At 35.9% G+C, this 14,875-nt stretch overlaps 1 protein-coding gene across 1 annotated transcript in view; it reads left to right on the top strand.

Moving 5' to 3' along the window:
• Positions 1 to 14,875, top strand: part of Slco6a1 (solute carrier organic anion transporter family member 6A1) — a 66,240-nt gene that overhangs the window by 35,957 nt on the left and 15,408 nt on the right. Inside the window, exons 9-11 of the mRNA XM_075951424.1 lie at positions 1,426 to 1,579; positions 6,023 to 6,210; positions 9,539 to 9,603. Coding sequence (XP_075807539.1) covers positions 1,426 to 1,579; positions 6,023 to 6,210; positions 9,539 to 9,603 — 407 coding nt within the window. The remainder of the gene's footprint in view (positions 1 to 1,425; positions 1,580 to 6,022; positions 6,211 to 9,538; positions 9,604 to 14,875) is intronic.

A 14,875-nucleotide genomic window follows, 5' to 3' on the forward strand; every position in this document is an offset into this window, starting at 1 on the left:
GAAAACTGTTTCTTGAAAAGTTAGAAAAAAAGTAGGGTGCTAGAGAAATGGATCAGTGTTTAAGGACACTTGCTCTCCCTCCAGAGGACCCAGGTTTGGATCCCATTATGCACACAGAAGCTCAGAACTGTCAGTAACTTCATTCCCAAGAGATTTAATGACTTTTTTTTTCATGTTGGAAGACCTTGCTTGGTTGTGGTCTAGTCTATCCTGACAAAGCTAGACGACATTAGAGACTCTTTCCCTCCCCAGCGAAACTTCCTGCTCTCTGTCTGCCATTATTTGGAGAATGTCTCTAGGCTCTGTGGACTGAATTTATCTGAAAGCTGTCTCTAAATCATACACCTGATTTATCGTTAGCTTGACCCTTGGCACAGCTTCCTTCTAGAAGCCTTCCCTGGTGCCCAGGTGAAACTAAGATTTGTGTTCATGCCCAAGCTCCCTAGTCCTGTACTCCTGAACACATTCCTTGTATTCTGGAACAAAGTTGAGCTGATTCACCAAAGTCTATCTCCTGGAGTTCTGCTGTCTTTGTGGTACCCATAGCTGTCCCAACCCTGTACCTTGCTTCTGTTCCTGCCACCCTTGAGGACCAATGCAGCCAATGATCCCAAGGAAGAAGTAGAGCCAGACTACACTAACTAATAAGGTGCAAATAAATACCTTCAAACAAAATACCACATATGTAAAATCTAAAATAATTACTATAAAAACTTATACACTATTTAAATATTCTGCTTTTAATACTTATACAAGAGTCATGAAAACATAAGTCCATAGAAAAGCAAATAAAGATTGTTTGTGCAAAAGAAGCAAGGAAAATGTTTCTTGTGATTGCTTTTTATAAGATCTGAACAAATGGACAAGGAGATATTACTAATAAGTAGAGGAATTATATATGAGTAGTGGAATCTTTGAAGTATATGTATGGAAGAGGGGCAAGCCATTGCAGGCAATGATGACTTTCTTTGTCAACATGGCTGTGGTGACAATTTTGCTATAGCATAATAAAAATTCAAGTGGTATATTTTTAAGATTTAGCTACTTTTATTTGTGTGAATGAGTGTTCACTTGCAGGTATGTATATGTAACACTTGCATGCCAGGTGCCTGCAGAGACCCTAAAAGGGCTTCAGATTCCCTGGAAGTGGAGTTATAGATGACTGTGAGCTTCAGTGTGGATGTTGGAAATGAAATATTGGTCCTCTGGAAGAGTAGGAAGTGCTCCTAAGAACTAAGGCATCTTTCCAGGACAATCAAGGGGTACCCTCCTAAATGTGCATTTTATAATGTTTTTATAACCTAGCAAATCTATGAAAACGAAATTATTTCAATAAGGATGCTTGTGGATATGATTGAGATCTTAATGTCAGCGTTAATAATTTAAATGATGGCATTATAACTGTATTTCATCTCAACATCACAGGTCAGGTAAATTGGGAAACCTCACAGCTCCATGCAATAAGCACTGTGGCTGCACAAGCTCTAAATATGCTTCTGTGTGTGGAAGAGATGATGTTGAGTATTTCTCTCCGTGCTTTGCAGGCTGCATATCTTTTAAAGAATTAAACAATGAAAAGGTAACTTGTATTTATTATGCCTCTTCCTTTCTAGTAACATGCTCATTTTATAGTGATTTGGTATTACTTCCAGTTCTCTCACAAACTTTTAGCAACACGCAGATAAACCCTAATTTATGTTTTCCAACTCACTGGACTTTGAACACAATCTTTAACTCACAATGTTTCACACCAGGCTTGCCCAGTGCTTTCCTGTGAGTCATATTTCCTTCAAATGTGCCTTCTGCTGATATTCAAAATGCCTGCCCTCTAGTTTCCTGCTGTTTCATTATTTGCACCACAGCAACTCAGATATAGGTAGGACTTATCTTTAAGTAGGGTGTTGAATCAAGGGCCCTACTGCTGAGCTACATCCCTAGTCACCAGTTCTTTGTGTCCCAAATCTTACCACATGTATAAGGCTTTCACAAAACATATCTTTCTAGAAAGCTGAGAGTTATAGATAACTCATATGAATGAGAGAATATGACATAACTTAACTGAATCTGCTTAAAAACTCTAGTTACACATGGCATGGTACTAGCATGAAATTTCTTATTTTCTGGACTGCTACAACAACCCATAATGCATTATTTTTTCCTAGTCCATGTTCTGTTGTAGAGAGCAATTGATTAAGCTACCACTTGTCTAAGTTTGTGGGGTTCAAAAGCTGGAGACTTTTCTCTGTTCTACTCAGTCTCGAAATATGTAAATGAAGCAGTGATTGGGGGCAGTCTCCGATGTCATTCCTCAGGAGTAACCCACCTTGAATTTTGAGTCAATCTTTCACAGCTTCGGAGCTCCACAAATAGGCTATGGTACCTGGCCCCAAGAGCCAAATGGACCCATACATCTCTGTCTTTGCCACAGTGAGGCTACAAGCACACTACCAAGCTGGGATTTTTATGTGGGTGCTGGGGATCAAACCCAGATCCCCACTGTTGACACCTTACTCATGGGATTATCTTCCCAACCCCTGGGTGAACATATAACAATAAAGTTACTAATTACATTTTTTTTTCAATTTCTACCTTTTAATTGGGACAAACTTACAGATCTATGTTCTAATTGTGTGTTTATTTTCCTCTACCTCCTGTTTCTTGTGAAGGAAGAGAGCAGTAAATCGACATACTGTTTCATAGACACATCAACATCTACAGTTATACTTATGATTTAGTAGCATAACAATATTAACAAAAATTAGTATAAAAATATTTATGCTATTTATAATTATCATGTTTCTTAAATATTACATGTTAAAGTAGTCTTTAAAGTATGGGAGAAATTTAAATGTAAAAGAAAAGTATAATGAACTCCCCTATAGATTTTTTTCCATCTTCAAAAGCTGACTAAGTTTAAGTCCTTGCTTTATACATGTACCCAGTTCTCCTCACTATGTTAAAATATGATATGCAGTTGCAAATGTCCACCATGCCACCATATAGCAAATGTACATTTGTTGAGAGACTAAGTATATTATCACTGTTGAACTACTTTCATTTGTGGGAAATCCTCCTTAGGAACATACTTCTAATGGAATTCTACATAGTTTTCCTGTGCTTCTATGAGACACAATTAATTCATAATTCCATCAGAATTTTGTCAAAACAAAGGAGATACTTTCACTTTTCTGAAACAAAAATGATGTGTCTTTTCTATATAATAATAATCTAGACAGTGGAGCTTGTTGAAATTCATTTATGCTTCAAAAATACCTTTTTCTAGATTTATATAATAAAACCCTTGGACTGCTCTCTATGACCTTGGCCTTTCAGCTGGTTTTTCTTGTTAGCTGATGCAGCTTTGAGTACAGGAAAGCAAGGCTCAGGAGTTCTGTCCTCAGCTTCCTAGTTTAATGGAGACTTCATTCTCACTATCAGTGGGGAAGCTACTTCATCTCACCCAAAGCATTAAGGACTTCTTAGATGCCAAAGGATGATCTTGAGCTTCTGTCAAAGTTCATACTCTGTTTCAAAACAGATAAATTCTGTTAGATAGGGGACCACATGAGAGTTAACAAATGGACTTTTCATTTCTTTTATATTTCAATTTGTTACAAAATCCTACAAAAGAAACTGATATCACAAGTCAAGTCATATAAACACAATGCAACCCCTAGAGGAGCCTAATAAAGGAGATACTGTGGAAGCAAGAAACTGTTCTCATGCATCAGAGCATTTAATGACTTGTGAAATGTATCAGATATTTTTTATAAACAGAAAGGGGGTCTTTGGGTCTCCTTCAACAGAAATATATTTAAACTATTTGTCCTGATGTTGTGTAATTTTCAGCAAACATACATATTATTATTCATTTAATTTAGTGTGCTCTGTGTGTGTGTGTGTGTGTGTAATCTACAACCTGGTAGTGAATGTCTTCTTCAGTTGATCTTTGCTTTAACTTCTGAGAGAGGATCTCTCATTGGATCTAGAGTTGATCAGTTTGTTTAGGCTGGATGGCCAGTAATCTCCAGGATCCACTCTTCTCCCCTTTCCAGTCCAGAACTAGGGTTACAGACTGACTTTTCTCATGGGTGTTGGGTATTCAAATTTGGTTCCTCTTGGTGCACAACAAACATTCTATTAAGTGAGACATCTCCTAATATTTGCTCATATATTTTACTTTTTGTAGGCAATCCTTCACTTACTTTTGAATGATGTTTAAATTGAAAATACATTTTTTCATATAATATATTCTGAGTATAGTTTCTCCTCCTTCACTCCCTACTAGATCCTCCCCACTTTCATACCTACTTTCTCTCTATTGTTAGAAAACAAGCAGGCATCTAATAAGAATAAGAATGAGAACAAATTAGGTCCAAACAAAGAGAAAAAAAGGTGGTATGGCTTTTGAGGTAATTTATCCCCACACATTTCTGACTTTTCTATTACATCATTTGATTTCCTTTTTCACCCGTTGCTCCCGCCTTGAAACTTTCTATTCTGTCGTCTTTATCCAAACACTACTTCCTTTATTTCATCCTCTAACTAATGTCTACTTTACTCTAGAAAGTGCTTTGTTTTGGGTAGTTTGAGTCAGTAACTATTTCCCTTCCCAAAAGGTTCACTCTAACAAGTAAACATCCTTTTTGTTTCTCTGATGATTTAGAGCATGCTCTGTCCTCCTTCCCCCAAGTATCTCTAGTCGATTTTTCTCAGCAGAATGTACTTCCTTTGCACCTCCTATTTCCTCCAGGTTCAGCCTTGAGACATTTACTGTCATTCTTTGCAGAGAACTTAGAGCTTGGGTCACTGACACACTCTCTAATATTCATGATAATTTTTAAATTACTAATGAGGATCTAATTTGATACTTCTATAATTCCTCCACTATTTCCTTCCCAATAATATTGTACATATATACAAAAACATAAATAATATTTATCTGTATACTTCTGTGCTTCCATTAAACAAACCTTAGCTAATTTCTAGTCAGAGTTTATATTCAGTTCATGATTTCAATATCAATTATCTTGTGCAAGAGCAAGGCCATTACTTTCAGTTCATTATAAAATACGGACTTCTCATATTCTTCAATACTTTTAGAACCTAATATCCTGAAATCTCAACAATTGACTTCTAAATTTTGTTTTCAGTCTTATTATTAGTCACTTTACTCACTCTGTGTTTTGTAGACATTTACTGTACTGCACCCTGGTCCTTCAGATCTTCTCACACACTTATTCACCTGTACTCTGTCCCAGGAGCCCAACATAAGGGATCTTTCTCCTCTGGCATTTTAGTGGAACAAAATGTAAAGGAGTCCTTGAAGAATATTAGAAAGATAGAGAAAGAAAACCCAAATCAGTATGCTATTTTCTAGTTTTCCTCTGCTGCCCCTCTGGGCTGAAGATTTTCATTTCCGTAGTAAAACTTTCTCGTGTGACTTTCTTATTTTGGTTCCAATTAATTATACAGAGCTTCCAGAAAACTCTTTCCCATCTACTTATAACATAATGGCCTGTAGGATTATTTTCAGTATTTTCTCTGTTATCTCCCATTTCTTCAGCACTGCATTTTGTTGTACTGTATTTCATTAGCCTGTATGCTATATGCCAGCTTTTATTCTTGCTTTGGCCATTCAATAATCTCAGCAACCTGAGTGGCTTCTAAGAGTATAGATCAAAGTTCCTTAACCAAATTTTGCAATTGCCAATTTTTGTTCAACTTGCATTTCTCATCCTATCCTGGATTTTTGTTTTCTTACTCTTTTCCATTCTTTCTACCCTCGCCCTTGCTGCACTTGAAAGGGGTACATGGAATGGTTTGGAGACAGTAACGGAAAGAGAATATAGTATGATTATATTTTCATCTTAATAAATAAAAATTCATAAAACCAAAAGCAGTCTGAACACTGGGTAGTTTCCCTTTGGATATTGATTTAATTCCTTTTATTTTTATAATAATAAATTTATTGTCTCCTGATTGTTTCTGAAATACTCTTTTTTATATTTCATATTCATAGACATACTACAATTGTTCTTGCATTAAAAAAGGATTGACAAATGCAGATTCTGACGGAGATCTTATTGATGCCATTCCTGGAAAATGTGATACCAAGTGTAACACATTACCTTTGTTTTTTGCTTTTTTCTTTTCTTCGATTACTTTTTCTAGTTCGGCTAGTACACCAATAACCTTGATTATACTCCGGTAAGTATGTAATACTCATAATTATTATACATTTGGTACTAAAGAATTATACATTTAGAAACAGTTCATATTGCTACAGCAAAAGATTTTCTATGTTTTAAAGTAGTAAATAAAGAGGAAAAATATTTATGTTGTTAAATTTTGTGTATAATTTTTCCTTATACTTGTTTATTTGCCTAACTTATATAGATGTTACATTTAGGTTTACTTTAACTTAAGTTACATATTTTTGGAATTCCAAAGATTACTCTCTAATATTATTTAGAATTATGTAGAAACTGTATCTATGCACTAGTAACAAAATACAGTTAATACAAATCATAGATTACATTCACTTTTTATAACACAAATGAAGAATCCATAAATCGGAATTTTTTTTAATTGTTGCATAAATGTGGGTATAAAATTGATTATTTGGAATGGGTATTTGGCCCTAGTTCTACACTTATCATTCATGTGTTCTTCTAGAATATGTAAAGTCCACCTAACATTCATTTTTATTCTAGGAACAAAATAAAAGGACATTAAATTTATCTTTTCAAGTTAACAAGTATATTTGTGTCCTAAAAATCCTGTAAAAGATGACCAACAAAAGGGGAAAACAATAGCTCATTTCTGGCATCATCACAAATAGCTGTGGAGAAAAATTAGAGACAGAAATATGTGGAATATCCTTTTTTCTGATAGAAAAAAAGCAGGATGAAAAATAAGAAGGAACTAGAAGGAGAGAAAATAGGGGAGAGTATGATCAAAATATATGTATAATGAAATTCTCTAAAATGGATAATCATAATTGATGAGATATATGTTTTGTTTTTGTTTTATGTTGTAGTTTAAGTGTTTTTGGTGGATAGGGTCTTCCTGTATAACCCCAGTTTTTCTCATTGCTTTTCTTTGTCTCTGCCTTTCTGGTACTGGGATTACAGTCAAATGGTCATCTTGATAGGGTAGTTTGAAGATAGAAAGAAAAACGGAGTTAAATGGGGGAACTAGAGAAAAAAGATAGTGATATTTAGAGATATGATAGCCCATATTGGGGAAATATTTAGCTTTGTTAAAAGGGTGAAAATTGTCACTTTGTTGGAATATGGAGAAATCTTGGAACATATTCAGACTTCTCATTTGGGCCCACTAATGATAATTTTGTTAACGAAAATAAAATTCAAGGAAGAGTAAATATAAAAGAACCCATACTTGAGCTGGCAAAATGCCTCACTGAGAATAGACACTTTCTACCATATCTGAAGACCTGAGTTCAATCCCTTGAACTCACATGAGGGTAGAAAGAAAAAACACATCTTGAAAGTTTTCCTCTGACCTCTATAGAACCCCTCCCTCTTATTAGAAAATATTTCCTGTTTATAGATCAGTAGAGTTGATATTAGGGACATGATCATCCTACCAAATACAATCTACAATCTCATACGATCTCCATCAATGCATTCTATTGTCATTCTTCGTAAGATGAGGGAAAATTCTAAATTTCACATGTAGATATGAAAGATTACAAATAGCCAAAATATTGATGAACACAAAAGCATATGCTGGAGCTATATACGCCTTTAAATTATGCAGCCAAGCCATAGTGACAAAAACACTGTGATATTAGCATAAAGGCCAATAGGTATAGTAATGGAAGAGAATACAGGACCCTTACAGGATTCTGAGGAAGCACAGTCAGGTTCTTGGGTGTCACTAGAGGTGCTTTTACCTGTTGGGTTCTCCCTCTAGCCTCTATGTCTAAATTAGCATGCAGTTAGGCTGGAAACTCAGAGAAATCTCTAAGATTTCAACTTATTTTTTGTCTCATAAAGATGGTTTAAGTAAAACATATGTAATATTTCTTACTAATTTTTCATGTCAGTATATTTTGTTTCAGAGAAAAATTCTGTCATGCTACATATAAGAAAACTCCCATGCTAAATGATGCAGAACACTCTGTTGTACTTAAGCCTATTCCCAACAGTTCTACTTTGAATGAAAACCTTTGAACAAAAATTTTGCCCCTAAAATACAGCAGCTGTTTTTATCTCTAGTCAATCTACTTGTGGAAATATATCTTATATTTATAGAATAATTGAATTGCTGGTGGGTAATTAGTAATCATTACTTTTTTATTAAAAGAATTTGATACAATGTATGCTTGACCAGGTCAATATGGGTAGAATTAAGGTGATTTTTTTGAAATACCATGAAATTTGGTGCCACGTTTTTATAAATGAAACATTTTCTAAAGTGTTTAGTTTTAATACAAGGAAATAAATAACAAAGGAGCTTTGCAAAGCACTGATTTAAAACATAACTCTGCGTTGCTTTTCTTCTTTAACAAATACTTGATTTAATCAACAAGAAACACAGAGATCCTTCTGTCTAATTTTTCAACATTCTCATTCATAACTATAAATATATACAATGGATTTTAGTTGTTTCTGACATTTGTTTTCATCTTTTCTTCTTCTCAACAAACCCCTCGTACCTTTAATGACTTCTCTCTGTGTGTGGCTTGCTAAATTAGAGTTTTTTGCATGAATGTAATTGAACTTCTCCTGCTTAAACTGATGCAAAGTAGGTTTTCATTTACTTTAAGGAGTGAAAATAATAAGGGTACAACATGAAAGAGGATAACCCAGAAATCAGGACTGTTAAAGGAAAGTGGAATAAAATGGCAACCAAATGTCAGTTGGCAAGGCATGGTATACCTGTAAGGAAGACACCTTTCTGTAGCACTCAGTCACCCTGAGTAACTATGGGGAAGAATCCTGAAGAAAGGGACTTGACTTCACCTTTCTCCTTCATCCAAAGTACCATTTAGGTATAACCCAGTCAAAAGCCTGGAAGTTAAATGATGTTTACCAAAATAATTTTTGGAGTGTAGAATCCAAAATCTCCAGCAAACTAGAAAAATGTGAAGTGGACTTCACAAAGGTGTAACGAATTCTAAACAAAATTGGACCTGCCAGCGTGAGGAAAGATGAATTAAGAGGAAGAGAGTTAAGCCACTTCAGGAAGAGAAGGCTTAGGCAGATCTGATTCATGAAGTTCCTTCTCTTGGGAAGAATAATGAGCTTTGTAGACAGCGTGTTTAAATAATGGAGAAATGGAAAAATTTATACTTTATCTATATGGAAAATTGAACTTTTGTCAACTAGCTAAAGATTTGTATACTAAACTATGCAACATACATAATTATAATATTTTATAATGTATAAATATATAATTTATAAATTCATGTTTATAATATATAGTCACAATATGACATAATATATAATATATATTTATATATAAAACATTAACCTAACACATAGGTAATATTGTTGTTTGCTTTCAGAACTTTACCTAACAATTTAAAGTCCCTGGGCATGGGTGTGACCTATACAGCTTTGAGATTATTAGGTATGTATTTTCAGATATGCCTAATGTATCAAATTGTTCATATTTATATATAAATTTGTTTATATGTATATTTAAAATTACAAATAAATAATAATGTAAAATAACACAAAACAAGTAAATAGGAGATTGCTTGGAAAAAGTTGGGAGCTGATTAAATTTAGTAAGAAAATGTGTCTTATATCAGACATGTTTCTAAGGCTTCCAATGTCATTCCAAATCCATGGTGGCATTTTTTTTAACTGGCTTGATCTTTCAGGGACCTGTAAAGTATGAACAGCTATTATGAGTTCACGTATGCAGTAGCTGTGTAATTCCCAGAGGAAAGTATTTCACAGCTCTCTTCTCCATCCTCTGGCTCTTATATTCCTTCACCCCCTTCTTCTGTCCCCAGAGCCTCTGAAGAGAGGAGGGCCATAGAGATGTCACATCTGTGGCTAAACACTCATAGCCAAGTATTCTTAGCACTTTGAATAGTAACAAGTCTGCATTAATACCTGCTGCAATAGAAAGTGTAGACAAAAAATAAAAACCCAGAGATAGATATTGGGGTTCAGTCCGAAAACCAGAAAAGCAAAGCAGCCAAGCAACTAGAGAAGTCTTACCTCTACCAAGGCGGGAGAGCCACGATCTAAAGAGACTAAGGCTCTTTCTCTTCTCATTTTATATTTCTTCTCATGCTGGTGATAAAGATGTGTGACTCCCTAAGACTGGGATTAAACATTTGAGCCTCTACCACCAGTGTAGCCCAAGGTGGCCTTGAACTCACAGAGATCATCTGGCTCTGTCTCCCAAATCTTGGATTAAAGGTGTATGTCACCATTATCTGATCTTTAATGGCTTTAGCTTTGCGTCTGGTCTTCAGACAAGATTTATTTATCAAAATACAAATAACATACCACTACATTTCTCCTTTGTGTCTCAAATAAAGAAGAAGTCTATAAATGATATAAGAAAAACTGATGTGGGGTGTCATTCTGTTTATATGTTGCTTTTATTGGTTATTGAATAAAGCTTTTTTGACCAGTGGCTTAGCAGAGTGAAGCTAGGCAGGATACAGAGAAAAAGTAAGCAGAGTCAGGGAGATGTTTTGTAGCTGCTGAAGAAGACAGATGTCCGGAACCTTTCTGGTAAGCTTCAGCCTCATGACAATACACAGATTAGTAGAAATGGGTTAATTTTAGATATAAGACTTAGCTAGGAATATGCCTAAGATAATGGCCAAGCAGTGATATAATTAATATTTCTGTGTGATTATTTGGGTCTGGGTGGCTGAGAACAAAAGAGAAGTCTCCGTTTATTAAAAAACTATATACAGGAAGTATAATAGCTAAATACAATATACACAGGTAACAAATACATCAAGAATATCTAGTCAATTTGGATTTGACAAACTCAGAGAAAATACTCCACATGTATCTCATCTTGGCGAATCCAAATTTTTGTACCTAACTTACTTTCTACAACAACTTGCATTAGTATCCAAAACTATCTTTTGACATCTCTCAACCTTATATACTTTACATTCCTTTAGTGAATTTCTTTTCTGGGTCTCATAAATAAGGGAGACTATAACTATCTTGTCTTCAACTACCTCAGAGACCCAGGAAGGAAATAATATTAACTGAGTAAGCAGGAAATGCAAGCAAGCGACTTCCACAAAGTGGGAGAAGTGACAGAAACAGCTGTCTGCCTGAAGAGTTACCAAAGTTCCTCTGCAGTATTGAGGCATCTATTTTTGGCCTACAGGTCTAGCATGTCTGATAGACTTTTCTTTGAAGCAAAACATACTGAAGAGCTGTCTCTCCTTGTCTTGACAATGTTTGTCAATCACTTTTTTGTGTCTTATTTGTCCAATTAATATAGCATACTGTCAGCAGTCAAGGAAAGGGCATTTTCTTGCTCAAAAACTTATTTTTTGCCACAGAGAAAGTAAACTACACATGGAGTTTCTTTGATACCCATTATCACCTCTGAAGTAGATTGGTGCTACCAGGAGCAGATATGCCTCACTGTCATAAAAAGGAGCCTAGGTTATTCAATCATCTTAAATGTCATATTTGTTTGATCTCTGAAATGTTTGAAGATGACCTTCTATCTAAACTGTATCTTTTTTGACCTTGAAAACATACCAGTGTGGCTACAATTATTCTAGGTAATTAACTATTAACCTGAATTTCCTTATTATCCTACGTTTAGGTTGGTAATGATAATTTTTTAAGGAGTAGAAATTTTCATCACATTGTTAAATGAGTCACACAGGTAAAATACCATTAGCAGGAGTAGAAATGTATATACAGTTTGTTCTAAAAAATTAATCTCAACATACAAAATTATATACAGTATAAAACTTCCAATCCAACATAAAACATTTAAAGCTAGTAGTTACTTCTTAAAAGTATATTTAATAATCTACATTTTTATCTTATTGTATTTACATCCTCCCTTTTTTATTTCAGAGAACATTCAATAATCTACTTTTTTGCCCTACCATACTCCCCTCTTTTTCTTTTCAAAGCAAGATCCTTGAATCTAATTTCCTTTGTTTAGCTTTGTTCCAGACCATTACCAATAATAACTTGCACCTAATCCCCTAAACAATGACAAATATCCATAATCCATTGAACAGCCAAAAACCACCCACCCCACCTCTTGGGAATGTGGGCATCAGATTTCTAAATTTATTTTCTTCTGTCTGGGGTTGACAGTATCTTTAGGGGATCCTGAAAAGAAAAATTTGGGTTAATTTTCCAATCCTGGGAGAGGTAGCTGTATCATGTTTTGTCCAGTCCATAATGGGAAAGTGCAGGGCTTCTTGTTTCAATTCCTGACTAGAGTAGTCTGTTAGGTTGGACTACTTCAGCTAGCCACCACAAAATAGTTCTGAGCAGTCCAAAACTGATCCTCAGATGGTATTTTTCTATCTTAGTTGTGTTAGCATAGTCCTGGAGGCATCATCATTGTAGCGTCCCATCCTTTGAAGTATTTATTTAAGATTTCTGTCTCTTCCCCACCACCGCCTCCAATTTCCCTCTCCCTCCCCCAATCAAGTCCCCCTCCCTCATCAGCCCAAAGAGCAATCAGGGTTCCCTGCCCTGTGGGAAGTCCAAGGACCACCCATCTCCATCCAGGTCTAGTAAGGTGAGCATCCAAACTGCCTAGGCTCCCACAAAGCCAGTATGTGCAGTAGGATCAAAAACCCATTGCCATTGTTCTTGAGTTCTCGGTAGTCCTCATTGTCCACTATGTTCAGCGAGTCCGGTTTTATTCCAGGCTTTTTCAGACCAAAGCCAGCTGGCCTTGGTGAGTTCCCAGTAGAACATCCCCATTGTCTCAGTGTGTGGGTGCACCCCTCGCGGTCCTGAGGTCCTTGCTCGTGCTAGATGCCCTTCAATGGAAGAATGAATGAAGAAAGTATGGAATATATACATATTAGAGTATTACTCAGCAGTAAAAAACAAGGACTTCTTGAATTTTGCATGCAAATGAATGGAAATAGAAAACACTATCCTGAGTGAGATAAGCCAGACCCAAAAAGAGGAACATGGGATGTACTCACTCATATTTGGTTTCTAGCCATAAATAAAGGACATTGAGCCTATAATTAGTGATCCTAGAGAAGCTAAATAAGAAGGAGAACCCAAAGGAAAACATATAGGCATCCTCCTGAATATTAACCTTCATCAGGCGATGAAAGGAGACAGAGACAGAGACACACATTGGAGCACCAGACAGAAATCTCAAGGTCCAAATCAGGAGCAGAAGGAGAGAGAGCACGAGCAAGAATCTCAGGACCTTTGAAGTCTTATAGGTGTGCTCATGGTGCACTGCAGAAAACTGTTAAACACTCAAACTCAAACCCGAAATCATATACAGAAAGTGAGATGAAATGTTTTTCCAGAATTAGCTAGTACTCTATATCACTGTTAATATCATGAAACAGAGTTTAAATATATATTTACATATAATATATACATATATACTAATCTCATAAATCTTTTTATTATTATTTTTATTGCTTTATAAATAATACCATTCAAAATTTCCACATCAACCCCTCCTCCCATTTCCCTCCTGCTCCCCCACTCACCCTTTCCCTTCCCCCTCCAGTCCTAAGAGAGCGCAGGGTACACTGACCTGTGGGAAGTCCAAGCCCCCCCATCCAGGCCTAAGAAGGTGTGCATCCAAACAGACTAGGATCCAAAAAAGCCACTACATGCAGTAGAATCAAATCCCAGTGCCATTATCATTGGCTTCTCAGTCAGCCTTCATTGTCAGCCACATTCAAAGAGTCCAGTTTGATCACATGCTTGTTCAGTCCCAGTCCTGCTGGCCTTGGCGTGCTCCCATTAGATCAGTCACACTGTCTTAGTGGGTGAACCAACCCTTCATGGTCCTGACTTCCCAGCTCATCTTCTCCCTCCTTCTGCTCTTCAACTGAACCTTGGGAGCTCAGTCCAGTGCTCCAATGTGGGTCTCTGTCTCTATCTCCATCCATCGCCGGACAAAGGTTTTATGGTGATATTCAAGATATTCATTCGTGTGGCTATGGGACAAGAGCAGTTCAAGTACCCTCTCCTCTACTGCCCAAGGACCTAGCTGGTGACATTCCTGTGAACACCTGGGAACCCCTCTAGGGCCAAGTCTCTTGCCAACCCTAAAAATCTTATACCTTAAGAAAAGCTGTCAAATTTCAAAATAAAGCCAAAAAATTATGAGTTTAGTAACAATAAAATAGTTTTTTATATATTTGTTTTTCTTATGTCCCATATAAGGTGGCTTTTCTGACAAAGACAGAGATTTTGAATTTCACTTTAATAAGCCTGCTTGGGTTTAGAGAAGGGGAAAGCCACACTCCAACTCCAAAGCCAAATTTAATTATTAACTATACTAAGACTACAAAAAGACTACAATTGAGAGTTAAGTCTCAATTTTCCTTTTAAAATTAACTCAGAGACCTTTTCCACATAAGTTTTATTTTTTTTTACCTAGTTAATGTGGTAAAATGATCCATTCTAAGGTTATATCTTCCCTCTACATTAACATTATTGTAGGGGAATGTTTGGAGTATAATATGTCCAGAATGCAGTTAAGTTCAGATACATGTGATTCTGATTCTGTCACCCAAATCCTGGCATTAAAGTGTGTGTCACTATTACCTGACCTCTACTGGCTTTAGCTTTGCCTTTGGTCTTCAGGCAAGATTTATTTATCAAAATACAAATAATATACCACTACAAGGAAGCTTCCCTGCTGCAAATCAAAAACATCAAAA

Source organism: Microtus pennsylvanicus, chromosome 17 (genome assembly GCF_037038515.1).
Source record: "Microtus pennsylvanicus isolate mMicPen1 chromosome 17, mMicPen1.hap1, whole genome shotgun sequence".
NCBI lineage: Eukaryota > Metazoa > Chordata > Mammalia > Rodentia > Cricetidae > Microtus > Microtus pennsylvanicus.